General features: G+C 35.7%; 4 protein-coding genes across 4 annotated transcripts in view; 1 reads left to right on the top strand and 3 right to left on the bottom strand.

Moving 5' to 3' along the window:
• Positions 1–763: 763 nt before the first annotated feature.
• On the bottom strand, positions 764–7,763 carry LOC144441000 (endothelial differentiation-related factor 1-like). Its single transcript, XM_078130505.1, has 6 exons — positions 7,538–7,763; positions 5,030–5,081; positions 4,220–4,297; positions 3,210–3,292; positions 2,069–2,162; positions 764–1,320 (listed from the first exon to the last, which is right to left on the bottom strand). Exons 1-6 carry the CDS (start codon positions 7,613–7,615, stop codon positions 1,256–1,258), a joined length of 450 nt encoding a protein of 149 aa, XP_077986631.1. The 5' UTR covers positions 7,616–7,763; the 3' UTR covers positions 764–1,255.
• A 1,941-nt stretch (positions 7,764–9,704) lies between these two features.
• Positions 9,705–14,180, top strand: LOC144441227 (flavin-containing monooxygenase 5-like). The gene is made up of 6 exons (XM_078130783.1): positions 9,705–9,819; positions 10,996–11,457; positions 11,810–11,865; positions 12,465–12,858; positions 13,171–13,415; positions 13,866–14,180. Exons 1-6 carry the CDS (start codon positions 9,705–9,707, stop codon positions 14,178–14,180), a joined length of 1,587 nt encoding a protein of 528 aa, XP_077986909.1.
• Positions 14,181–16,115: 1,935 nt separating this feature from the next.
• Positions 16,116–21,876, bottom strand: LOC144441226 (NF-kappa-B inhibitor-like protein 1). The gene is made up of 5 exons (XM_078130782.1): positions 21,804–21,876; positions 20,217–20,540; positions 18,861–18,994; positions 18,498–18,642; positions 16,116–16,669 (listed from the first exon to the last, which is right to left on the bottom strand). The coding sequence occupies exons 2-5, from the start codon at positions 20,491–20,493 to the stop codon at positions 16,116–16,118; spliced, it is 1,110 nt and encodes a 369-aa protein (XP_077986908.1). The 5' UTR covers positions 20,494–20,540; positions 21,804–21,876.
• Positions 21,877–22,319: 443 nt separating this feature from the next.
• The window catches only part of LOC144441374 ((3R)-3-hydroxyacyl-CoA dehydrogenase-like), a 5,771-nt gene continuing 1,839 nt past the window's right edge, over positions 22,320–26,251 (bottom strand). Inside the window, exons 2-7 of the mRNA XM_078130931.1 lie at positions 26,238–26,251; positions 25,938–26,033; positions 25,029–25,114; positions 24,278–24,362; positions 23,796–23,913; positions 22,320–23,138 (exon numbers count right to left, since the gene is read on the bottom strand). The exon at positions 26,238–26,251 is cut by the window's right edge and continues 306 nt beyond it. Of these exons, the coding sequence (XP_077987057.1) occupies positions 23,122–23,138; positions 23,796–23,913; positions 24,278–24,362; positions 25,029–25,114; positions 25,938–26,033; positions 26,238–26,251 (416 nt within the window). The 3' untranslated portion in view covers positions 22,320–23,121. The remainder of the gene's footprint in view (positions 23,139–23,795; positions 23,914–24,277; positions 24,363–25,028; positions 25,115–25,937; positions 26,034–26,237) is intronic.

Genomic DNA, 26,251 nt, shown 5'->3' with positions numbered 1-26,251 from the left:
GATATTCCTTGATCCTTGTTTTCAAATGTCTTCAAGACCACTTTCTCTGAAAATCTAACTTTTTAAAGTCACTCCAAACTTTGCAATATACGAAAGTCTATGCCTTGTCTTTTTAAAATAATGGAAAAAATCTAGGGTTCACAATCTTTTATTTTCCCAGTCTTAACACACATGATGCTATTTATGATATTGAAATTACTGCCAGAGATATCTATGAGAAAACATTACAACTTGTATTACAAATGTCCCTTGAATATTACAAATAGAGGACTAGCCTTGGGATACTGCTACAACAGCAATGTCCATGGAACATTGTAAATGTAACAATAATGATAATAGTGATGTGAACTTATACTGCACCTTTTCTCCTGAGAGCTCAAGGCACTCATAATAATTATTATAACATTACCACTGACACAGATCAATGGCAACACAACAGCCCGTTATACTTCCTCAACTCCCGGGGGAACATACATTCTATTGCAGCCTTTATAAGCGCATAGGATTAAAGCATTCACATTGCAAACTCTATCCTACTAGGTCCCCAATTATACAGGTGGGTTGACTGGGGCATAGTCGTGGTTCAAATCTTGCCCCAGTACTTTAGCCATTCTGATACAAACGGCAGCAACGACGCTCAAACCTGTGACCTGCAGGTTCCAAGCCAACCACTCTAACCACTCCAACCACTCTAACCACTCTAACCATTCGATCAACATGACTCCATAATAATAACTGAAACTTCTATGCCACTCACTCTGCACAACAATACTTGGTATCTAATATTTTTATTGGTAAAAATTAAAAGTCATCACATCCAAATTCTTCCACTTTCAGCTAATCTATACCTTCTCCTCTGCCTTGATGTCAAGTCAAATTTATTTCCCGCTGAACAAAATTAACAAAGTCAGAAATCTTCCTTTAAACAAAAATCAACAAAACAGTTAATCAAATTGAACAAGTAACCATGAGAACCACTAAACTTACCATGGAAACAAAATGAATTACTAAGTTAACAATTAACTAATAAGTAACAACTACTTATGAAATTTGAAAAAAATATATATACATTATCTAATCTATAGTCCAACTATTATTACCTACATGAATCTATGCCAACTGTTATAATCTGAAAATTGGAGATGTAAATCATGATTTTTTCAAGAAGGTGGTTGAGAGTTTTATTGAAGGACACTGCCTCTAGTGGAGACGATGTTGCCAGCATCATAACACCAGCACTGCTGAAGGCTTTATTTCACTTCTTCTTCTTGGGTCCTGCTTGCATTGGTAAACCTTTTTCTCTTCCTCGAAGCCTAACACCTAGAAAGGAAGGGCAAAGAGTAGTTAAACCATATTCAGGCCAAGTCACTGTCTTTGGAAATTGCCATTATTTTTCCCAATTTTTCATGAATTATGCTTGAGGGGGTATAATTATATTATTCCCCAATATTTTTCTTCATTCAGCTGGAAAGTAATTGTGACCTAAGGGTTTGTTACTACCCATCTAGAAAGTTGTTGTGACAAGGACCCCTTAGGTCACTCGTATTTTCCTCACCTCAGCTGAACGAAAAAAAAATATTGTGGAATCTAATAAAAATAGCTGAACTATGTGTACTGTTACTACTACAGAAATTAATACCTAAACTAAGCTAGACACAAACTAAACCTACATGTTGATACAAGCTAGTAGTAGTAAAGTTGCCTTATTGGCATCAAAATTTTGAAGCGACTATGTAGTTTTCGTCCAGCTTATAACATGTCATCATGTTAATATAAGCTATTGATAGACTGAGATGTAATTACACTAACAGTAGGGGGGTGTTTCCAAAGTAAGTTTTCCTGAAGTGGATGCACACTCAACCCCATTCAGTGTTAATACTATCTTGATTACAGGGTGATTATCTCCACATAACTTATCTCCACATAACCAAGACACTGCTCATCACCCACTAATGTAAACTACCACATGCAGCAACAATGGTCTTAGTTTGTGTCTGTCTTAGTTTGTGTCTGTCTTAGTTTGTTGTGAAACTAGTGCATTGGACTTCCTGATGGTGCTACAACTCACCAATAACTCGCTCTATCTTGCTCAGTACTTGATTGTTGGGTATGGCTTTGCCACTTTCATAGTCTTGAATCACTTGTGGTTTCTCATTGATTTTCTACAATCAAACAAAACAAATCAACAAATTAAAATGCATATACAAAACATTGTTACAATTACTATAGTAAGGTTTTGTAAATTTGAGATGGATTAAATGAATAAATTCATAAAGTGCAAAATATCAGAGCACTGAATGGTTAGATCACATTTTAAACCAGTTTAGAGGTCTGGCTAATAAATATATTGATTTTACACATGTTTTAGAGGTCTGGCTAATATTAAATGGACTTGCATTCCCAAATATATTGATATTACACATGTTTTAGAGGTCTGGCTAATATTAAATGGACTTGCATTCCCAAATATATTGATGTTACACATGCTTTTTATGAATAAATGGTTTATAGTTCATTTAATGGCGAATGCCACTCCAGGTAATAGAGACATTTTCAACTATGGGTTCTGGAGAGTCATTACATAATTTTACATCACCTAAAATTACTTGTGATTTCAGAGAAACATCAAATTGATCATTTGCACTTACAGGGTATCTTTTCTATGGGCTATTGCATCATGGGAGTCAGCATAAATGATGTATTCAAGATGCACACTAAATATTCATGGCCCCTTGAGTGCATGTACTCTTCAGTGTAAGACAGCTGAATATTCAGTGTGCAACTTGAATATATTATTTCTGCTAATTCCCATGACACAAGAAATACACTATTCTCATACAAATGTCATATTTGAGTTACCCAACTTGAAGTTATTAATCACTAGAAAATTATAATCATGTTCTCAATTTCAGATAATAACTTTTTCGGAACAAAGTTAAAATTTACACAAAATTCTAAGCTTGTTTTCATTTACTTTGAAATTGCATTGAGCTCAGCATTGACTGTAAGATATGTCACACTGTTCTGCACTTAAAAGTTTGCTCTTTCTTTTTGAAAGGAGTTGGCCAATTGCATGAAGGTGTTCAAACAGTGTATCTTACAAACTTGTCTACTATCTAGGCATGACAACTTTGTTTGCATCTCCACACAGAATCTCATTATTAACATTCGTATATTGGAATCCAAGATAATTATCAAATGATACCTACTGTTGCAAGTTCTTTCTGGGTCAATTCCTTATCTTGCCGACCTGACATAATTATACGACCCACATCCAAAGACACTCTCTCATCTGAAACAAATAACACAATGGGATTAAAATATTTGAAAGTATACCTGTCTTCATTGTAGTTTCATCAAAATGATCTGCACCAGCTACACCAAGACAATCCTAAAACCTTGTGGGCATTGCAGAGATGCCACTGACCTCCACCAGCTACACCAAGACAATCCTAAAACCTTGTGGACATTGCAGAGTTGACATTGACCTCCACCAAATTCTTATGCTACAAACTTAGAAACTATTCTTTACAGACACAACTTTGTAGAGCAAAATATCTTAGTGTTTCACACCCCGACTTTTACAGTTGAATTCTACACTACATGTATAATCTGTTTCATCCTACATTGATAATCAGTGACTGAAAGCTATCCACTTGAAAGCTGGCTATCCTTGCGTGTTGCTTCAATAATAATGTCTGCGTTATTTGAAACAAAGACGACAGGTGAATGAGTGAATGATGGGATATCAACAAACTTTGCAGAGCTACTATAAAAATCAAGCTGTAGGCAAACTAAAACAGACACAAGCAAAAATATTGTTGCAACATGTTGATATACACTATCATTGGACATTGACTTAAAACACTCATAATACAGAGGAGTCTCTGATACATGTAACAAGTCATTTCTCAAATGGCCACAAATTGAACCGCATCTAATTAGTGATTACACTATCTTGGTTACAGGGTGATTTAACATAACTAAGACAATGCTATTGTCAACTTGTGTAATCTATCTCAGGCAAAAACAACAAATTTACTTTGTGTCTATCTTAGTTTGCCTACTGCTTTATTTCCATTGCAATATTATCATTGTTACGTAATTCATTACCACATTTGTAACATAACAATACAAGACTCTTTAAATTTACTTCTAAGGTGAACAACTAATGGTCACTAAGACTAAGTGATATTGCAACACTTGACATGTGACTTACGATGAAGTTCTTCAGTCTCTCTATCTAATTTTGCAGTATCCTTTGCAGCAGAATGTTGTTTGTTCTGGGCAGCATTAACTGAAAGAAATAAGGAACTTTCATTAATTATCATAGACACAACAAACAAATGTATGCATTAGGGCAGGATACTATAAGAATTCATCCCTTATCTTGTCTTACTCTCAATCTACAGTATCTTTCAAGGAATGAATATATGAACAAATGAATCCATAGAGAAAGAGAGAGAGAGAGAGAGAGAGAGAGAGAGAGAGAGAGAGAGAGAGAGAGAGAGAGAGAGAGAGAGAGAGAGAGAGAGAGAGAGTGTGTGTGTGTGTGTATGTATGTATGTATGTATGTATGTATGTATGTATGTATGTATGTATGTATGTATGTATGTATGTATGTATGTATGTATGTATGTATGTATGTATGTATACATTGTATTTACTTCTAAGGTGAGTGATTGATGTACACATGCATGTACGTACATATGTATACAATTACACATGTGCATGTGTATGTACGTACGTACATACAGGTATGTAATGAATGTAGAATGTATGTTTGTGTGTATATGTGTGTGTGCATACGAAACATACGTACGTATATACATGTCTGTGTATGTATGTATGTACGTACGTACATACGTACGTACATATGTATGTATTGTATGTGTGTGTGTGTGTACATGCCTGCCTCCCTGTATGTCTGTCCTGTCCTGTCTGTACATGATATTGATGAACTATACGTATATGTATCTGTAAGTACCATGCAAAGTAAATGACATCCACACTGTTGATCATTACTCACATTTTTTTGACGTGTCTATGTCTTCTCCCCTTCTTTGGGCAGCATTGATAGCCTGTGTAAGAACAGCACAATAATAAACTCTAATTAATTTCATTGTTGTACATAAACACATGACTATTACTGTATAAACAGATATTTTATCCCTGTACAATGTATCAGTACACCCTTGTACCAGTAATGTGTATCAGTATGACTATATCTCTTACGCTATTCATCCAGGTATAAGTCTCTTAATGGAATATCACAAAACAAAAGCAATCCTAGGGCTTGGCTTATAAAAGGATGCTAAAATGTTTAAGAACAGCACAATTCATGCTGAGGATTATTAATGTAGTGGGTAGATCACTAACTTTGTTGTCATTTCCTTCAAAGCTATGCATGATTGTCGGTGACCCAAATGAAAAAATAATTTTAAATTTTATTTCCTTAGTTATTCGTAAATATATATTGGGTAAAATTGAATAAACAGAAACCATTTGTCAGGGGGTTTGTGTAACATTATTTAATGCTATGGCAAATGATAAGGTTGATTTTCATCAAGTGAAGTGGCTACCCTTGCATCAATATGTGCAAAAATGAATATGAAACTACATGTAGTGAAAATTTTATTTTAGAAGATCAACATCTATGGATGCAAGTCATTTTTTTTCTTTCTGTATTCCCCTTTCCCCTCTTTTTTTTTCTAATTCTTGTAATGTGATGTATTTCTTCTTTATTTATAAAGGAAATAAAAACACTTAAAAAATAAAATAAAGTAAACTATGGTGAGGGGCTTGCACATGGCAGGGGATTAAATTGAGAGGAACAGAGTTGTTATACAATCCAAAAAGAGATTATTTTTCTGTGTTCAGCAATATATACCCCATTATGGCATATCTGTAAACAAGACATACCATTATTAACACAGAAGTACATGTACCTCACTGAGTGATGCTGTTCACATAGTGTTATTTTTAATATATTTTGACCAATATCTTAGACACAAGCATGTTTCAGCCTGTATACTGGTGTTGGCTTGGAAGTTGCACTCAGCATACAAAATGAAACATGATAAACTGACAAAGTACAAAATACTACAAAAAGGATCAAGTTGACTGACTACAGCATTATGCCATCAGTGCACTATACCATCCAGTAGTACATTTTGAATGATCACAATGTACACATGTATTCAGAAAGGAGGTCACCAGCAGTCACTGGTGTCATGGGTCACATGACACACAACAAACTACTGACTCATGCTTCAACATGACAACCTACATGTCCTATGTCATACAAAGGTTAGAGATGATTGCATTTATAATACAAGCAGTAACACACTGGACATTGTATACATGGGGGGGGGGGGTCATCCTATGTACAGTGAGACATACATACATACATACTTAAATAAATACATACATACATACATACATACATACATACATACATGTATGTACATACATACATACATACATACATACATACATACATATGATACATACATACATACATACATACATACATACATACATACACACATACATACACAAAGGGCTACAGTACACTAGTTTACATACTTTTTTATCGACATGAATTTTAATGTTTGATTAGTTATACTATCACCTAAGTCCTTTATACAGTTTTAAAATTGTAAATGTTGTAATGTGTCAACATAATTTCTATCTATAGTTCACTGGCATACTTCCAAATACTGAGTGTGGGTGAGAAAAACAATCCCTATCTTGATTAATTTAACATTTCAAGCAAAAACTCTGCCAAAGCACAAAACTAGATATCAAAGACAAATGCACATAACCAAACCAAACAGTCGGTACAGTGAAATATAATTTAACTTTTGGATAGATGGCTTCAACCAACAGTGATGTAAATTGCAATAGTAATAGCTAAGTGTCACTTACATTACAATGGACAGAAGGCTGAATGATTGGGAGTTCCGAAACAGAAACAGAAATCAATCATTCTACAGCTCACTGCCACATTATGTACATAGCATGGCAGTGGGGTTTACGGAATATTTGTGGGCCTGTGAATTGTCAATGTTGGGAAACTATACTATAAATCACTATAGATCATAGCTGTACATCATGATACAACATCATTACATGTCATGACGCACCAATTTAAATGAACATTTATAACGATTATGATACGCAGTTCTTTGAGGTGTCAATTCAACTTCATGACATCTAACACCTGGTTCATGTTTCTAATATATGTCTATATAACGTTATGATGACCTGCACAGCTTCAACATTCGCGTCCACATGTCCCTCACCCCGTTTGAGGCATGATTGATCATCGCTGGTGTAATATTGTGATCAGGCCGATGTGCAAAATGTGCTTGTCATGCAACATCAAAATCCATACAATGTACGATTTGTCGTTACGAGCAGTTGCTCTGTTCCTTTTCCTCACACCTATTCCAGTAAACTGGGCATAAAATAACAAAAAACAAACACAAACAAGCATCGCCATGCCATGAAACTCGACTCCAGAAATTCTTACCTGTTTTGACTTGGACTGACTGGCAGTTGGTGGCTTTTTTCTTAAATATGTTACAGTATCCCAGTCTGCTTCAGCCATTTTCACTGATAAAACTTTTAAGGAAAGGTTACTGTCAGAGTATTTTAAGGTACGACCCCAGTGTTGCGACAAATCACGCAATATCTACACGATACTTTTTCGTTAAAGTGTACGAGTGGAGATCAATATGGCGTCTGCATGTGGTGATGAAATATCGAGTTTGTTTTCTGTAACTTTTCTCTGTGATACGGCCCAAACAAGTGCGCCACCACAGAGTAAGCTTTTTCTTTCTTTTGTTTGAATTTCGTCGTACCCTTTTGTATTCACTCATGCTAAAAGGCACGATAGGCCAAACTGTATTCGAACTGAAAGTTGCTTTCATCAGTGAGTCATAGTCTAGCTAGAATTCGTTGAAAGTAATTACAAATGCATGAACATGTATTAACTTCTGACGCATATATAAGGCTATTCTTTCACAGTACAACTACTAGAAATGACATTATTTAATTCTCGGCCTGGGCAAACTACTTAGTACATATAGCTTGCAAGCTGTAGAAAATGTTTGTGTTTTTATTGTCATATTTTGTATTCCGTTGAAAGCCGAAAAAGCTGACGAAATATTTGCATTAACACGATTGAACACATAAAATGTCGATGGTGGCTTTCAAAAATGTCGATCGTGCTGATCGATTACATTTTTAGTATGCACGATTGACATTTTTTTTTGTTTTCTATCGTGCAAAGAATTAATGTCAATCTTGCGTGCATGAAATTCAAAAATGTAACATCATTTACTTCTGTCCATGGATGGGTTTCTCGGTAACGTTTTCCATTTTCATGTGTTGTGTAGTGTTGTGTTGTGTTGTGTTGTGTTGTGTTGTGTTGTGTTGTGTTGTGTTGTGTTGTGTTGTGTTGTGTTGTGTTGTGTTGTGTTGTGTTGTGTTGTGTTGTGTTGTGTTGTGTCGTGTCGTGTCGTGTCGTGTCGTGTCGTGTCAAGTCGAGTCGAGTCGAGTCGTGTCAAGTCATGCCATGTAATGTCAGTCAAGGCAATGCCATGTCATGTCAAGTCATGTCAAGTCAAGTCGAGTTTAGCCATGTCAAGTCAAGTCAAGTCGAGTTTAGCCATGTCATGTCAAGTTGAGTCAACTCGAGTCGAGTCAAGTCATATCTAGATATTTCATTTCATTTTATTTCTGGATATTTTGTATATATCTAATAGATTAGATAGATAGATAGATAGATAGATAGATAGATAGATAGATAGATAGATAGATAGATAGATAGATAGATAGATAGATAGATAGATAGATAGATAGATAGATAGATAGATAGATAGATAGATAGATAGATAGATAGATATGTAAATAGATTAGATATGTAGATAGATAGATAGATAGATAGATAGATAGACATACATACATACATACATACATACATACATACAGACAGACAGACAGACAGACAGACAGACAGACAGACAGACAGACAGACAGACAGACAGACAGACAGACATACATACATACATACATACATACATACATACATACATACATACATACATACATACATACATACAGACAGACAGACTGACAGATGTTTAGATAGATAGATACGATTAACACAGGGTAAAATCGCAATGTTGTCGCCTCTTAAAAGATACGGGCTCCACGAAATGTTATGTTTATTATATCAAAAACAATACAAATTTACATACTTTTTAATGGCGCTTATTAGCCTATTGAATCGTGATGGCAGTTGCTTTTCAATACCTCACAATAAACATCAAAATCAAGCATTTGTGAAGATATTATTTCATTCTTGTAGCAAATATCACGTGACGTCCAGTAGTCACCAGTAGGATTTTCAGCTGAGACGGCATGTCTGTATTAAGGGTGTGAATACTATGTTTTATCACTGGGGAGGGTAAGCTTGATATCAGCGTGTTTCTAGATCTGTAGACATAGCCAAAAGATTCGGTGCGTGTAGTGTCGTCCCTCCCCTCGAAAGCAACAACATACCAACCCCTAAATCTCGGACGACGTCGGCGTATCTACCAGTCTTCCATAGTACTTGAGTACAGTATCTATGTTCTTCAGTTCCGGCGTCTTGTCTACACCAGGAGGTTGTTTGAATCACCATTGTGAATTTCATGGAGGGTAAACGTATAGCAATTATTGGAGCTGGCGTTTGTGGCTTGGTGGCTATCAAGTCATGCCTTGAAGAGGGCTTAGAGCCTATTTGTTATGAATTGAATAGTGAGATAGGTAAGATGAAGTATTCACAAAATTCACTACATTGCATTTAGGGTTTATCACAATATTACCTCATTTCTCATAAATAACGTCCGTGGAACCATAAACCATGCTTGCAAATCACTGCAGGCTGTGCTTCATACCATTACATATGTTAAAATTTCGTACATCACTAGTACTACCCCGAGAAGTGTGAGTGCCACGGCACAACTTTCAACTTTTGATAAATTTCCAGATTTATATCTGGTTTCACTGTAGAAAACATTAAGACTGAAAATTTATAAATTAACCTTACGCATAGCATACTAGCATACTTTATTTTGTAACTATTCTACAGACAAAAAATGTATTAAAAAACTAAACCGTCATTGCAATTCTGCCGATGCTAAAAGTAACACCCTTTTAGCACCTTCTTGGACCTATACCCATATGGTGAATACTAGTATTTACAAGCTCAGCATGAGGCATTTCTGATGTGGCGAATTAGCAAATGAAACAGTATACTTTAACACTTGATATGGATGCTATAAACGATTGTGGTACATGCAGAAAATGCTTTACTTTGGTATTATGGGATGTAAAGAGGTTATACTCAAAGGCTAGAGTTTCTGTATCATATAGCTCTGGCTAAAGTTAAATTGGCACAAGAATTTAGAGGTTTTTTTACTCAAGTGAAATGCTTACATAAAACCTATATTCAATTTCGGATAATGCAAATGTCGATGCACGCCCTCTATGACATAATGTTCTTTTGGCATTATCAGAAACAGAACAGAACAGTTGATTACATATTGATTTCCTCAACATTTTTATAAGTATTATAAATTATGTCATCGGATTGTTTATACAGTCAATTGCAAGTGACGGATAACTATGCTTTGGTAAATTGAAAACTGATTAAGTTTTAAACATGCAGCAAAAATTAGGCCAAAAAGTATAAACTCACCTCACCTTTAAACAACGCCTGACTTCCACGGTAAATATTTATGCAAGGCTTAGAAATTTTTCGTATACAACCTGAACTATGCATTTGCATGGAGCTTACTTTTATAGTTAGGGTAATCTTATTACTTGCCTCTTACTCCCAACTGGAATTTCATGTTCCAGCTACTATGGCATGGATATGTTATATCATGTTATTTCAAATTGTAAAAAAAGATATTGCATCATCCTTTGATACATGTACAGGTGGAGTTTGGATTTACAGCGACGAACTTCGTCCAAGCCAAGGAAGTGCCGTCTACGATTGCCTTGTGACCAACTCCAGTAAAGAGATGACGTGTTTCAGTGACTTTCCATTTCCTAGAAACGCTCCTCCTTACCTCCCTCACCATCTCTATCTGCAATACCTTCGTAACTATGCCGACCATTTCAATCTCCATCCTTACATCAACTTTAACTGCAATGTGTCAAAACTACAACCAGCTGATGACTATGACAGCAGTGGGAGATGGGTAGTACAATTACGGAGAGGAGCAGAAGCGGTTGAAGAGGTACACATATTTGATGGTGTCCTGGTGTGCTCCGGGATGTTTAAGGATGCCCGGATTCCCACATATCCTGGACTCGACCAGTTCGAAGGAGAAGTTTTGCACAGTAATGCTTTCCGTAAAGGAAAAAAGTTCCAAGACAAAAACGTCCTGGTTGTCGGTAAGAACAGATATCCATCCGATCATTATAATTATTGTTCTAAATCGTAAGTATATACTATTTTAAAACTTATTTCTACAGAATGTGTCCTTAAAGCATACACACATTCACATTTTGTTACAGACAGTAAGTGCATCTTAATATACTTTTAAACATTTAAAAGTTCATCATGCCATGACCTGTTGGGTCTCCCTATCCCTTCGTTATTATAGTGTTGACGCTTCAACTCAGGACAATAATCATATATAGATCTATATAGAAACTTTAGGAATAGGTAAGAGAATTGACGTAAAGTTGAGGGATTCCATTGTGTATACTGCGACTTTCTAACCCATCCTCTCCCTATCCGTAGGCGGCGCTCACTCCGCGGGCGATATTTCAGTGGATACAAGTCGCCATGCTTCTCAGGTAAGATGTCCATCAACAAAGTAATTTGAGATCTACAGGTAGGGGGACTAGGGATGTATTCCTTTCCCGTGCTACTCCCACCCTCAACCAACAAAAACTAACAAAAGGAGAGAGAGAGAGAGAGAGAGAGAGAGAGAGAGAGAGAGATTGAGAGAGAGAGAGAGATTGAGAGATTGAGAGAGAGAGAGAGAGAGAGAGAGAGAGAGAGAGAGAGAGAGAGAGAGAGAGAGAGAGAGAGAGAGAGAGAGAGAGAGAGAGAGAGAGAGAGAGAGAGAGAGAGAGAGAGAGAGAGAGAGAGAGAGAGAGAGAGAGAGGGGAGGGAGGGAAGGAGGGAGGGAGGGAGGGAGGGAGGGGGGGGAGGAGGGAGGAAGGGAGGGAGGGAGGGAGAGAGAGAGAGAGAGAGAGAGAGAGAGAGGGGGGGCACAGGAACAATTATAATCACTGTTACGCATATATGACGTCAATTGTTTTCACATTCAAATACTGGAGATGTTATGATGTTATTTACGAGTTTCTTGTTCTCACGTGTATAAAGTGTTTATATGTGCATCTACGCTTGGTGTACCACAATAGTATAACTTTCTTATAACATCGTTTAGGTATATTTGAGCATGCGCAATGGTACCTGGGTTATTCCAAGGACAGGACTTGGTTGTGTACCTGCCGACATGATGGGCAACACAAGATTTGCAAACTTTCTACCAATGGCTGTCCGTGAATTTCTAGTGACATCGCTAGCCTCACTCCGGATTAACCACGATAAGTTTGGTTTACAGTCGAAGGTGTCGTTTTTCAAAGGATGTCAAATGGTTAATGACGAAATTGGAAATCGTATATTTTGTGGTAAAATTAAACCCAGACCAGCTATATCAAGATTTACTAAGACAGGTGTTGAGTTCGAGGACGGGAGTCGAATTGACAAACTTGATGTTGTGATATTTGCTACCGGATATTATCTAGGATACAAGTTCATTGATAATTCTATCATAGCAGGTAAGATTACTACCTCACTTTTTTCGCCAAATTTTGGTCTATTTTGGAAACAGTGCGTAAAACAGTCAACAGTAGGAACATATTTTAAAATTATGTTGGGGTCTAACAAGATTGTCTGTTTTCCAACCAACCAACCAACCAACCAACCAACCAACCAACCAACCAACCAACCAACCAACCAAGCAACCAAGCAACCAAGCAACCAAGCAACCAACCAAGCGAACGAAGCATGTGTGCGCAATGGTACATAAATTGAAAATAAATAACCAATCTCCAAGTAAAACATTCATTCATTTAGATATTTTCTTTCAGATTCTCACGAAGAACTTGAATTATACAAGTATGTCTTCCCTGCTCGCTTAAATCACCCGACTCTTGCCGTCGTTGGCTGTATTGCCATTTTAGGAGCCAATGTTCCTGTATATGAACTGCAAGCTCGTTGGGCAGCTCGGGTACTGGCAAACAAGACTACACTACCAGGGCCGACTGAACGAGTACTAGAGGTCCGAAATAGAAGAAGGCACTTGAAGGAGATCTATGGTCGCTGTAAGACATATGTACGTAAATTATTGTTATGTTTCGATTTTCCACTGAACTCATTACGTAGCCTTTGTATTTGGTATTACCGTTCTTTCACCTGTGAGTGTGATGACAAGTAGTCCGTCGAGGACTTTGATGTTATTCTTGCTTCAATTGGAATACTTCCACCTTCTACTCAATAGGCATACACCTATTTTTTTTTTCATTCTTAAAACATTACCACAGAAAACTGTTCAGTAGAAATCATAAAAATTAAACTACCGCCCTCCACAAAAGACCCTATTGTAAGAACTTGATATCCATGTACACGTGAACTTGATCTTCATGGACACGTGAACAAAGATCTTGGTCTCAAATATGTCCGACTGAATATTTAAATTTTTGTATTCTGTTAAAAAACAATAACATGCATGGCCCCATCATAATCTTCAACTTTCAATGCACACTAAAATATTCAATATTTGCAGGTACCACCAGTTCCTATACAGGAGGATTATGCAAAGGAAATCGGTGTCCGACCGAATTTTCTAAAACTACTGACAAGTGATCCTAGTTTTGCCGCCAAATGTTTTTTTGGGCCAACTTATCCCGCTTCATATCGTCTACATGGTCCCGGATCTTGGAACGGTGCCAAGAAAGCTATCCTTGACGCCTGGGACAACGTCATTTTCCCAACGAAAACAAGAGATATCGTCAAGGAAACAAAGTCAAATACAACCATTTTGAAAATGTTTGTAATATTCACTCTCCTGATTATCATAATTTCAGCAATCTTTGTCTAGTTGTTATTAGTAATTAAGAAATTATTAGTAATTGTAATAGTATTAGTGGTTATTAGTAATTAAGAAATAACTCAATCAGAACAGTATGTGATGTGCTGAGATCTAGTGGTTGTAGCTGACATCTTGATGGCTTGGGCTAACAAAGCAATTTATTATTCTGATGAGAAATGTTGACCAGAACCACAGAGACATTTATTTTCTTTCTTTGCCAGAACAGATAAACATATCAATAGTTTATGGAATGTTTGTTTGCGATATAACCTTCCCTGATTCTATATATTTTTTTGTTCATAACCCGAAACTGAAAAAATACTAAATATACACATACAATGAAGTAGCATCTGGATTCTTTCAATACAATCATTCACTAGGAACAAATTCATAGTAAAGGTCATATTTCATTTTAAAAATAATTTTTTAATTGTTTTCCAAGTCATTTTTCATATTTCTCCATCCCAAAGGAATTGGAAATTAATAAAATGTCTCTATCACAAAACACAATTTACCATATCTTATCCTGTAAACAATACTGTTTTCTGGTAGTTGAAGAATATTAAGAGCAGCAGTTGTCTCCTTCACCAATGCCACACTACAAAAACATAGCCAGTAGCAAGGGACTGTGGTTGAGTCGGTAAACATCAGCCTTGGTAGCTTGGTTGGTAGTACATCTGTCTAGTGACTGGAGGGTCCCAAGTTGGGAGTTCTGGCCCTGACAAACTTTTCTCCTTCCCATTTACTACATTTGGTAACAAGGAAAACTGGGCATGCATTAGTATACAGCATCTGCAATGTTGTAGCATACGGTTTAATTGTGTTTCCCAAAGTTGAGAAGGGTGGAGAGTGTGGTAGAGTTGGTGAACATTGCCTGGCTAACACAGTTGGTAGTGTGTCTGTCTAGTGATTGAGGGTCCTGGGTTTGAGTCCTTTTTTTTGTTTAGTACAGGGTGGTTAAACAAAACTTTGTTTGTTCTGTGTACATTTTATTTGATTTATTTAAGAATAATCTGAATATTTCCCCAAGTGATCTCTCACATAATGCAATGCAATGTGTTGATTAGAACTTGGGATGGGTAACAGCTTTGCATAGTCACTTAAGGTGGAGATGCACAAAGGGAAGATTTTAAGGGCGACATATTTTCAAGTTATTGTTTCCCAACAATGAATAAAGTTCACACCATCAACCCATATATTTTCTGAAAGGTTTTTTTCTCCTCTCTGCTTTTGTATTTTCTATTGTCTTTGACTGAAAGTGAGAGTTTGTTTAAGGTATGAATAGAGGTGTCTTGATTATCTCAAGGCGCCAATTAAATGCCTCGGAAAAGACCACCTGTCACCCGATTTTCCATTTCTTTGGTGTTTTAGAATGTTCACTTCACACATAACAAAAGCGTGTCTCACTTTTTTTCTGCCATCTGTCGTTCTTTTACAACATGCCTTGAAAGTTGACAAATTATAATGGGAAGCTTATTGACAGATTTTTCTCACTTAATCATCAATTTCACACGTAATAGAACTTACAAATTCTGAGACACACTTTGTAAGAACAATACCCAAGAAAGCACCAACGAAAATTTCAATTGATTGCGAGGAAGTACTGTCGACTTTGAGTCTTTAGAACATAGTCTGGGGCTTGAAAATGTAAACGGAGAAAATGCCGATTTTCGAAATACAGCATAAAATTTGACTTGCAGAAGATTTCCCGGCGTGTCATGCAATAAAAATATCACCAAGCAGTGGATAAAACGAGTCTTCAGTTATTCTAATTGTCGTTTTGATTAATACAAGTGTAGCATATAAAACGAGTCTTCAGTTATTCTAATTGTCGTTTTGATTAATACAAGTGTAGCATCGTAGAAACATGGCAAATCAAGGTCGTTCGACTGGAATGTGATACACAAGATCACATTGCAAATGGCGCGGAAGCCCAGTTTATTGTCACAAACCAGGTCTCTCTACAAGTTTATTCAGAGCCTGTGATAGCTGTGTAACTTTATCAAGAATTCTCTCTCTGTCTTTGCCATCTAACCTTTGTCCCACTTTCTGTGTAAATTTATCTGGATGCCATATTATTTGCTGTGTTCGAATAAATTTCTTGAAGGATTTTTGCTCTGATTTGTCGATATCACATAAAAGTACCTTTATCATGGCTTCCACATCATTATCATGTCCAGGCCATGGAATGTCAGAGTAAAACAGTTCATTAGTTTCACTGTTAGTGAAAAATTCTTTGCATTTTCTTTCATAAATTCTCTTTTTGTGCATCAACTGCTCCTGAATTCTCTTCGAACTTCTTTGTTTATATTCCTCATGTTCAAGTTCAAGTTGTCGCTGGAAATGTTTCTTCTCTTCATCTTGCCGTCGCTTTTGATGATTTCCATCATCAGCATCACTGTATCTCCTTTTATTGTGTTTCCTTTGGTATTCTTCACTTACTCTGTCTGCCCAATCATCGTAACATTCATACTGGGAGTTGTTATCAGGATGAGATTCTAACAATAAGAAAAAAACAAGTTTACTGAAATATCATGTAAATCACATAACCACATATTTTGATAGTGAAATATCATGTAAATCGCATAACCACATACATTGATAGTGAAATATTCTGTAAATCACATAACCACATACATTGATAGTGAAATATCATGTAAATCACATAACCACATACACTGATAGTGAAATATCGTGTAAATCACATAACCACATACATTGACAGTGAAATATCATGTAATTCACATAACCTCATACATTGATAGTGAAATATCATGTAAATCACATAACCTCATACACTGATAGTGAAATATCATGTAAATCACATAACCTCATACACTGATAGTGAAATATCATGTAAATCACATAACCACATACACTGATAGTGAAATATCATGTAAATTACATAACCACATACATTGATAGTGAAATATCATGTAAATCACATAACCACATACATTGACAGTGAAATATCATGTAAATTACATAACCACATACATTGATAGTGAAATATTATCTAAATCACATAACCACATACATTGATAGTGAAATATCATGTAAATTACATAACCACAATAATTGATAGTGAAATATCATGTAAATCACATAACCTCATACACTGATAGTGAAATATCATGTAAATCACATAACCACATACACTGATAGTGAAATATCATGTAAATCACATAACCACATACACTGATAGTGAAATATCATGTAAATCACATAACCACATACATTGATAGTGAAATATCATGTAAATCACATAACCACATACATTGACAGTGAAATATCATGTAAATCACATAACCACATACATTGATAGTGAAATATCATGTAAATCACATAACCACATACATTGATAGTGAAATATCATGTAAATCACATAACCACATACATTGATAGTGAAATATCATGTAAATCACATAACCTCATACATTGACAGTGAAATATCATGTAAATCACATAACCTCATACATTGACAGTGAAATATCATGTAAATCACATAACCTCATACATTGATAGTGAAATATCATGTAAATCACATAACCACATACATTGATAGTGAAATATCGTGTAAATCACATAACCACATACATTGACAGTGAAATATCATGTAAATCACATAACCACATACACTGATAGTGAAATATCATGTAAATCACATAACCACATACACTGATAGTGAAATATCATGTAAATCACATAACCTCATACACTGATAGTGAAATATCATGTAAATCACATAACCACATACACTGATAGTGAAATATCATGTAAATCACATAACCTCATACACTGATAGTGAAATATCATGTAAATCACATAACCACATACACTGATAGTGAAATATCATGTAAATTACATAACCACATACATTGATAGTGAAATATTATGTTATGCTAAAAAAATAAACATAAAGATACAGAGAAACAACAAAACCATAGTATTGAATTTAACTTTTCTTCCAAACAGAAAATTTTACCTCCATCTCTGTTCTATGATGGTTTAAATGCTCGGATGTAGATAGCTTCTTTCACTCCTCGTTCAAAGTGCCTAGTTTCAGTGTCTAGGATTTGTATGTTGTTTATGTTAATGGAATGTCCTGGTGATTCAATGTGGATGTATTGGGAGACTTCTGAGGTGCTGGAACTGGGTGATATAAACTTCCAGGCACCTATGACCCTTTCTTAGGCTCACATGTCCATAAGGTCACGTGTACTGAATAGTGGGTCAATCTGTTGACAAAGACTGAAGTGGGCAGTCAAAAATTTCAGGTACAAATTTGTGTTTGTAACAAAAGTTAAATTCAATATTATGGTTTACCTGTGTTAGTATACAAATGATCTGTCCAATCGGGTCCAAACTCATCATGCCATTCTCCAGCAAGTTTCTCTTGCCATTCTTTTTCTGCTTGATTTTCTTTCCACCTTTCTTCTGCTTCCCATTCAGCTTCTCTTTGTACTCTATCCTAGAATATATACAGATGAATTACTTGATATGATAAAAATATACTTTACTAAGATGATACATAAACAGGAGGTTATGCTTTCATCCTTGTTTGTCTGTCTGTCTGTCTGTCTGTCTGTAATGTGAATACAACACTGTGTCGTTCTCCTTTTGTTATAATTGAAGCACATAGAGTTCTGATTTCATCAACATTTCCTGTAAATATATCTCCAGACTTACTTCTTCATCCTTTTTTGCCTTTATCATCTCTTTGACTTCTTTCAGTAGTTGTTTTGAGGACTGACCTCTCCTATTTCTGATTTTCAGAGATGTTGATCTATGTCTTAACAAGGGCTCAACGATATCAGAGTATGCTATTGAGAAAAGATGAATAAGGAAAAGACAATTGCAAAAAAATCTTGAAATTTGAATGTAGGATTTCTACTTTGAATCACTGCTTCACTGAACACCATTTTTATGTGATTATCAAATGTTGAGTATAATGGTGATGAAAAATATTTTCATCTTCATACAGAAATCATGTATTTTAAAATTGAGTTTGATAACAAGTTGACAAGTCCCTTAGTCGACATTAAAACTTAATTGCTGACTTTTTGACCTCACATAGGAGGTCTTCTCCTGAATAAAACTTAACTGCTGACTTTTTGACCTCACATAGGAGGTTTTCTTCTTCTGAAGAATAAAAATGCATACAACTGATTTCTAAAGCAGTAAGCTTGTCACATGTTGTCAAGTCCATGTCTCAAAATTGACTCATCATTGTGGTAGGACTCACATATTTTAAAACGAAATCAGACTTTTTGGAGTATCCAACATTTAAGAAGATTAGTGGTTGGGCTCTCTAACTTCCAATAAATGATGATAGTCAAGTCATTTAAGAGGAACTTATATTAAGCTTCAGCCAAGATGTACGAATACAAAGGGAAATGTAAGAACATTTATTTCCTGGTTGTTTTTTTTATCCTGACACAGTTCACATAAATTAGTAGTTCTGTGATATTCTAGCCTACAGTATCTGTTGACTGGAAGGACTATAACACTATTACACTATTTCAGCTATCCGAACTGATATTTTGACTTTTTAAATTTTTGCTCTCATCCTTCCAAGTTTATTCTTCAGTTATGTTGGTCTTGAATTTCATTCCACCAAACAGCGTGATTGGTCAAAGACATAATTAGACATATTTAAATTGTGCAGTCAGGTCACATTATGAATCCATAATTAGAGGTTATGAGAGTTTTTACAGGCAACATGTATATCGCTTTGGAAATGTGACTGATCGACCCATGTACCGTATGTCAGCTTCTATTCAAATTTGCACCAATGTTTTGCACAGTATGTGTGTGGCAGGGCGTGGCTTTTTTTAAATACCAGCAGATTTTTGTAAGGTGGAGTCACCATTCAAAAAATCTAAATGTCAATCAGTGATAGCGGAAAGAGTATAATAGTGTTAGTCCTTCAAGTCGTCTACAGGTAGGCTAGTGATACCCAAATATTTAGACAGAAATCAAAGTGTTCAGCATCACCAGTCTCCTCAGTATCAGTGTAAAAGTGTGCTCTTAGAATTATCTTACCATATCTCCTTCCATTTAAGACCTCCATCAAAGCAATATGTAATGCAGTGTTACCATCCTCATCTTGTACACTGACATCAGCTCCAAATTTCAGTAAACATCTCACGACTGCATCATCTCCTAGGAGACATGCAAGATGGAGAGCTGTTCGTCCATGTCCCTCATCTTTTGCAGTATTGACATCCAGTTTTTTGTTTTTCTTTAAGTGCATTTTAAGTTTCTGTAAATTCCCTTCTTTCACATAACGAAGTAATTTCTCTTCTCTTTTCCTCATCATCTATGAACTGGAGACAGCCAAATATACTTTGCGGCACTGAAGTGTATCTGAAATTTGAGAGTAACAAAATACTAGCATTATTCAATTACATAACAAAAGTCTCTGGTCTGGGTCCATTACAGGTACAGTTATGGCTGCTACACAAATCTTTATCTATATACATGTGGATGCTATTAATGATAGATTACAATTAAATTACAATGTCAAATCAAACTGATGCCCTGAATATTTTAAGTATACATGTATAGTTGGTTCTTATATACCACCTCAGACCACTTAAAAGTGCATGTGGTCTGAGATACCACACATCAGTTTTCAGCAAGAATGATAGTGAATGCAAGCTATACACTGCATGTGGTCTGAGATACCACACATCAGTTTTCAGCAAGAATGATAGTGAATGCAAGCTATACACTGCATGTGGTCTGAGATACCACACATCAGTTTTCAGCAAGAATGATAGTGAATGCAAGCTATACACTGCATGTGGTCTGAGATACCACACATCAGTTTTCAGCAAGAATGATAGTGAATGCAAGCTATACACTGCATGTGGTCTGAGATACCACACATCAGTTTTCAGCAAGAATGATAGTGAATGCAAGCTATACACTGCATTGGTTTATAAATCAATAAGCAAAGTGCACTAAGATCACTCTAGTGTCACATTTTGTCAATCATAACTTGTTTTTGAAAATCAAGCAAAAACCGCCTGTGATATTACATGTACTATCATTTTAAGGTATAGAGTCTGAGAAGTGTTCACTCGAATCTTCAGTTGTCCCTGTAGCAATGTCAATGGACCTACCCTTCTTTGACTTCATAATAACTTCTTCATCTCTCATGTATACTAGCGTGCTCCATGAAGGGTTCACACCCTGCTATCGATCCTACCCTGCTCTCAATTAACACCCTGGTTTTGTTGGTAAAATACCTTGCTAAATACTCTCCTACCCTTATATAAGTCCCCCTGTTCAAAATGTTCCCATTTCAAAGTGTATGTCTTTACATTTGTGAAATCTTAGGGCAAAATAAGTTGGAAAGATTTCTTCTGGTGTCCGACTTGTTGACATAATAAGTGGCCGTAGTGCAAGTAATCAAATCAAGTCTGGTGCCAGAGTGAACAATTGCAAGATTTAGGTAAAATCATATTACAGTCGCTCAAATTCAACTACCAGTGACACTGCGATGATACAGCCCACAAGCGACTGTGGCAGGAATCGCGATCGTCAAACATAAATATATAAGATACAGAACAAAACAGATACCACGTCAACTTTGTTACTGCTTCGTCAATCAATGAGAACTACCTTGTTGCTGTATTTCATTCCAGACAATGCTCTGGCATCACTGTTTATGTTATCACCGCAACGTTTCTGTAGCTGTTAGCGGACGAGCGGACATCTTGCTTTCATCTTAATACGTTGAGGGCGCTCTAAAGTAAACGGCGCAAGCGATGTTGCCCCAACTTTCGCAGAGGGTTAAAAACTTACAAATTTACCCATCGTAAAGAGCATTTTTGGATCACTCATTTATTTGGATAATGATGGAATTCAACCAAGCATTCTGTTGTCCACGTTACCATTGACACAACCTACAGATGCACTCCCCCACCTCCACACACACACACACACACACATATCATGATACATTATAACCTAAACATGTAACTAGAATGAGACTAACACATTTATGAAGATGCTTAGGAAACTTATCCATTTTATTCAAACAACTGAACAAATGGTAATACAAATTAGAAACCCTGACACACTTAATTTAAGAGTTTAGAATCATCATTATCATAGACTGTACCATCATCCTATGATATTTAAAGATATATTCGATTTATTCCCAGGACTTCATGATTTATTTCTTACATTTTCAAATTTCTCTCAAACAAAACCATCATATTTTATGTTTCTCATTTCATCACAGACAAGGAAGGCAATGTTATTCACTTTAAAGTGATTTGTTTCAACTCATTTGATAGCTCTGTAAGATAAATAAGTGTATCAATCCAACTACAGTATTAGACTACCACCACCAGTTGTCGTCATCACAGCCTTCACTCCATATCCCTATTATTTCTTGAAAACTTTTTTTTTTTAAATGATAAAACATTATATTGACAAAGAGCTTATTCTCACAACTTTTCACTGACAACAACAAGGTATTTGAGGACATACTGATAAAGAGACAATGCCAGCTGGTAGACAAGGATAACAGAATGAAAACAGCAGCTCAAAGTCAGTGTTATGTACAAAGACTTGAATTTCTGCAATAGTGTGGATTACCCATATTTCTATTGAGTGTTCAAACAATAAAGTGAACAGAACAGAAATTAGAGTTTGTTGTATTCCTCATATAGCAAAAACTTTCAAGATGAAAATCACTTCATTTATTTGCAAATACTGGTCTTTAATGAAACGTTGATTGGAAGTGACCATGTTACATTAATGACATCATTAGATCATTAGTCCGCCTGAAGAAGCATCCAAGACAGCATGTGAATCTGTTGCCATTCAAAACAACAGCAAGTCCAGTAGGACAGATTGTAATTACTTGGTTATTATCTAATGGTATTGTCATTAATCAATGAAGTAGTATTGCATCATATCTTAACAGTCCTCACATAAAAAGACCACCTGAAAAAAAGAGAGAAAATTGATATGAATTGTAATGAATGGAAGTACATGCAAAGACTAATAACTGATAACAAAAATAACAATGCAAAGAATGCCATCACATGATAACTTCATGCAAATGGCGATAAATGTTGATTCAATAAGTACAGTTCCAAAGGAGAGAGTTTGTACCAATAAAGTAAAAGCAACGGGTTATCAATGCTGGATTTTTCTCAAAACAGTATACAAACATTGGTAAAAAAACACTACACAAACATTGGTAAAAAAAAGCAGGGACAAAAACAAATAGCTGACACAACAAATTACAAACTAGAGCACACATGATTGACACTGTGCCCAACTTTCAATGCGATATTGTTGTGGATAAAGCCTCAATTTTACCAACATGACGTTGTAAACTAATATCCCTAACCCTAATGCCATGGTGTGTATTATTTCGTCTGCGTTCTAAAATGAGCTAAGCTACACAATGCATATATTTAGGTGAAAATTCTTCAGTCTTGTCTAAACTAACAAGATCAAAGTCTCCATCTAATTTGTTTGTACAGCCTCAAAACTTTTACAAGCTTTCCTTTTGATTAGTCTTTGAAGAACCAGTTCAATGTCAAACTTTGTTTACAGTTAAAGTACTTTCCATTCTCACAAAATGTTTCTTACCAGTGACTTCTATGCTTGTTCCTGTGATGTAACTACTTTTTTTGGAAGCAAGGAATAGACACACATCTGCCACATCTTCAGGCTGTCCAAATCTACCAATTGGTATCATACCTAAATGCTGTCAAATAAAGTACATATTGATAATAAATAACTTTGTACTACATCTGTCTGTCCTTCCTGTCTGGTCCATGGACTTTGATTAGTTCCAAGATAAGTATTTCCTTTTACTTTCTGGTTGAACAAGTCGCATGCACAGACAGAGCCCATTGTAATACTAATAGTACCGACTTGGGGGGACTAATAAAGTTCAAATATATCTGTTCTCTCAGAATACTTCAGAGACACAGTTGACTTGCTAAAGTTAATCAGAGAAATTGTCTTCCTTTTCCATTCTTTCTCTAGTTAGGGCCAGTGTTACTGTGTATTGACAAATCATAAGACTGAACACAGAGATTTTTTGAGTGTGACAGAGAGTAGTTTACCTTTTCCATAACTTTCTCTGGTACTGCTTGTGTCATAGGTGTTTCTATCCATCCTGGTAAGACAGCATTACATCTGATATCATGTCTGTATGTCAACAACAAAGGCATCATACATAAACCTTGACTGCAAAAGTTTACATTCTATCACCATTAACATGTAAGTTGCGCTGCTAACATTTTAGTGAAGACAATCATTACTAATCTCTGCAAATTTCAATGATGAAGCTAGAAATGACTGTTACCCCCCCCCCCCCCCCCCCCCCCCCCGGAACAAAGATATCATGTTTTACCATACTATCTATCACTGATCAGTACTATGGTAAATAGTTAAAAGAATTTAATGTAGCTAGATATTCATTTATTCCTGATATATCTCTTTACTCAACTGTGTTAACAAGTTGCCCTTATCAATGCTTCCTGCTCTTCTGTGATTGTCTCTGATTTTTAGAATTGATTTCACTGTGTAAGAGTGCAAGTGTGTGCATTTTGTTTGTTGACACATATTCTGTGTTACGTTGCAATCTCTGTGTAAGCTCCTAGCCATTCAGAATTCTAACCACCACATTGAATTTGATTTATCTGCACTGTGGAAAAAAATAATGTAATTGCTGCTCAACAACAAATTTTCATTTGAACTTTTTTAGTTGCTACCTTGCTTAACATGTGACCCCAGGTCATCAAGCACTGCACTTTAAAACAGCTCTGTTCAATGAAGTGTTTGCTATATACATGATATCACAGTCATACTTACTGTGCTAATTCTTTGGCACAGGTTCTTGTGAAGCCCTCTACTGCAGCTTTAGAAGCAACATAATTACACTGGCCTATGTTACCTATCTGTTTGATAATCACAAATAGAGAATACAAATAAGTAAGAATTATTGTTAGACAGACAAGTCACCAGCAATAGCTTCGGGATTATTTTATGGGCCATCTGCATTTTCTTTTACATATTATTGCTACATGGGTACTTGAATGCATGCATGCAACAAAATACCACATCTGTTTTCTGTGTTTAAGTTTGTCAATTTGTGCAAAGTGTGATTTCAACTTTTCAGTGTTCATGCAAAGACAATGAAATGTTGCCCGTGCCAAGTTGGGAAACTGTTGCACAGAAAGTTTTGAAATTTATCTAATAATCTGTGCATAGTGCAGTATCAAAGCAAAATGTCCATTTGGAAATGAAATCTGCAATAAATGTGTTTTTGTATTCATTTATTTGTGCACATGTAAACAGATTTATACAAATTGTATTCTTTGGATCCTATATGAAACTGTCTTTATCATTTCATAGGTTTATGGTTGTTTATTTGTATTCATTAGAAAATTTTCAAATGAAATGAAATGATGTTCTGATAAGTTTCAAGAGTAATATAACACAATTAACTGACCAGCTCATTAATTCTACAGCTACTTCTTTACTTGTGGGTATACATGTAGTTTTTTCTTTGTGTCTGAGGACAACATTGACTTCCTCTACACTGTCTGTACCTCCACATTTATTTTACCATGAGGTAACATGGCCCAAATGATGCAAACAGTCAAATTGGCATATCTCTGAAAATGGGCATGATGTAAAATCATGAAATGACTCTCCAGAACCCAAAGTCGATTTAAAATGCTTAAAGTTGTGTTCAAAGAATTTTAAGTGTTTACTTACCTTACCAGATATACTTGCCATATTGATAATAGATCCATGTTTTATTTTATTCTCTATCATCATTCTTGCAATGGCTTGTGACATTAGAAAAACTCCCTGATAACACAATCATACACCTTGATTAGTAGAGCAGTCAAGAGTAACCTTGATAGTATGAGTCTCTGTAGCATCTATAAAACTGAGTATATTGTATTGATATGATATGTAACATCCAAATAAAGCAATTGCACTCTTAGCCTGTAGGCTACTTCCATCAACTTTACGATGTAGAGAAGAGGAACAAGAAGTAAATCAAATTACCTTTAAATTAACAT

The sequence above is a fragment of the Glandiceps talaboti genome, chromosome 10, assembly GCF_964340395.1.
Source record: "Glandiceps talaboti chromosome 10, keGlaTala1.1, whole genome shotgun sequence".
Lineage (NCBI taxonomy): Eukaryota > Metazoa > Hemichordata > Enteropneusta > Spengelidae > Glandiceps > Glandiceps talaboti.
The sequence above is the reverse complement of the archived record's forward strand: the minus strand, read 5'-3'. Positions and strand labels throughout refer to the sequence as shown.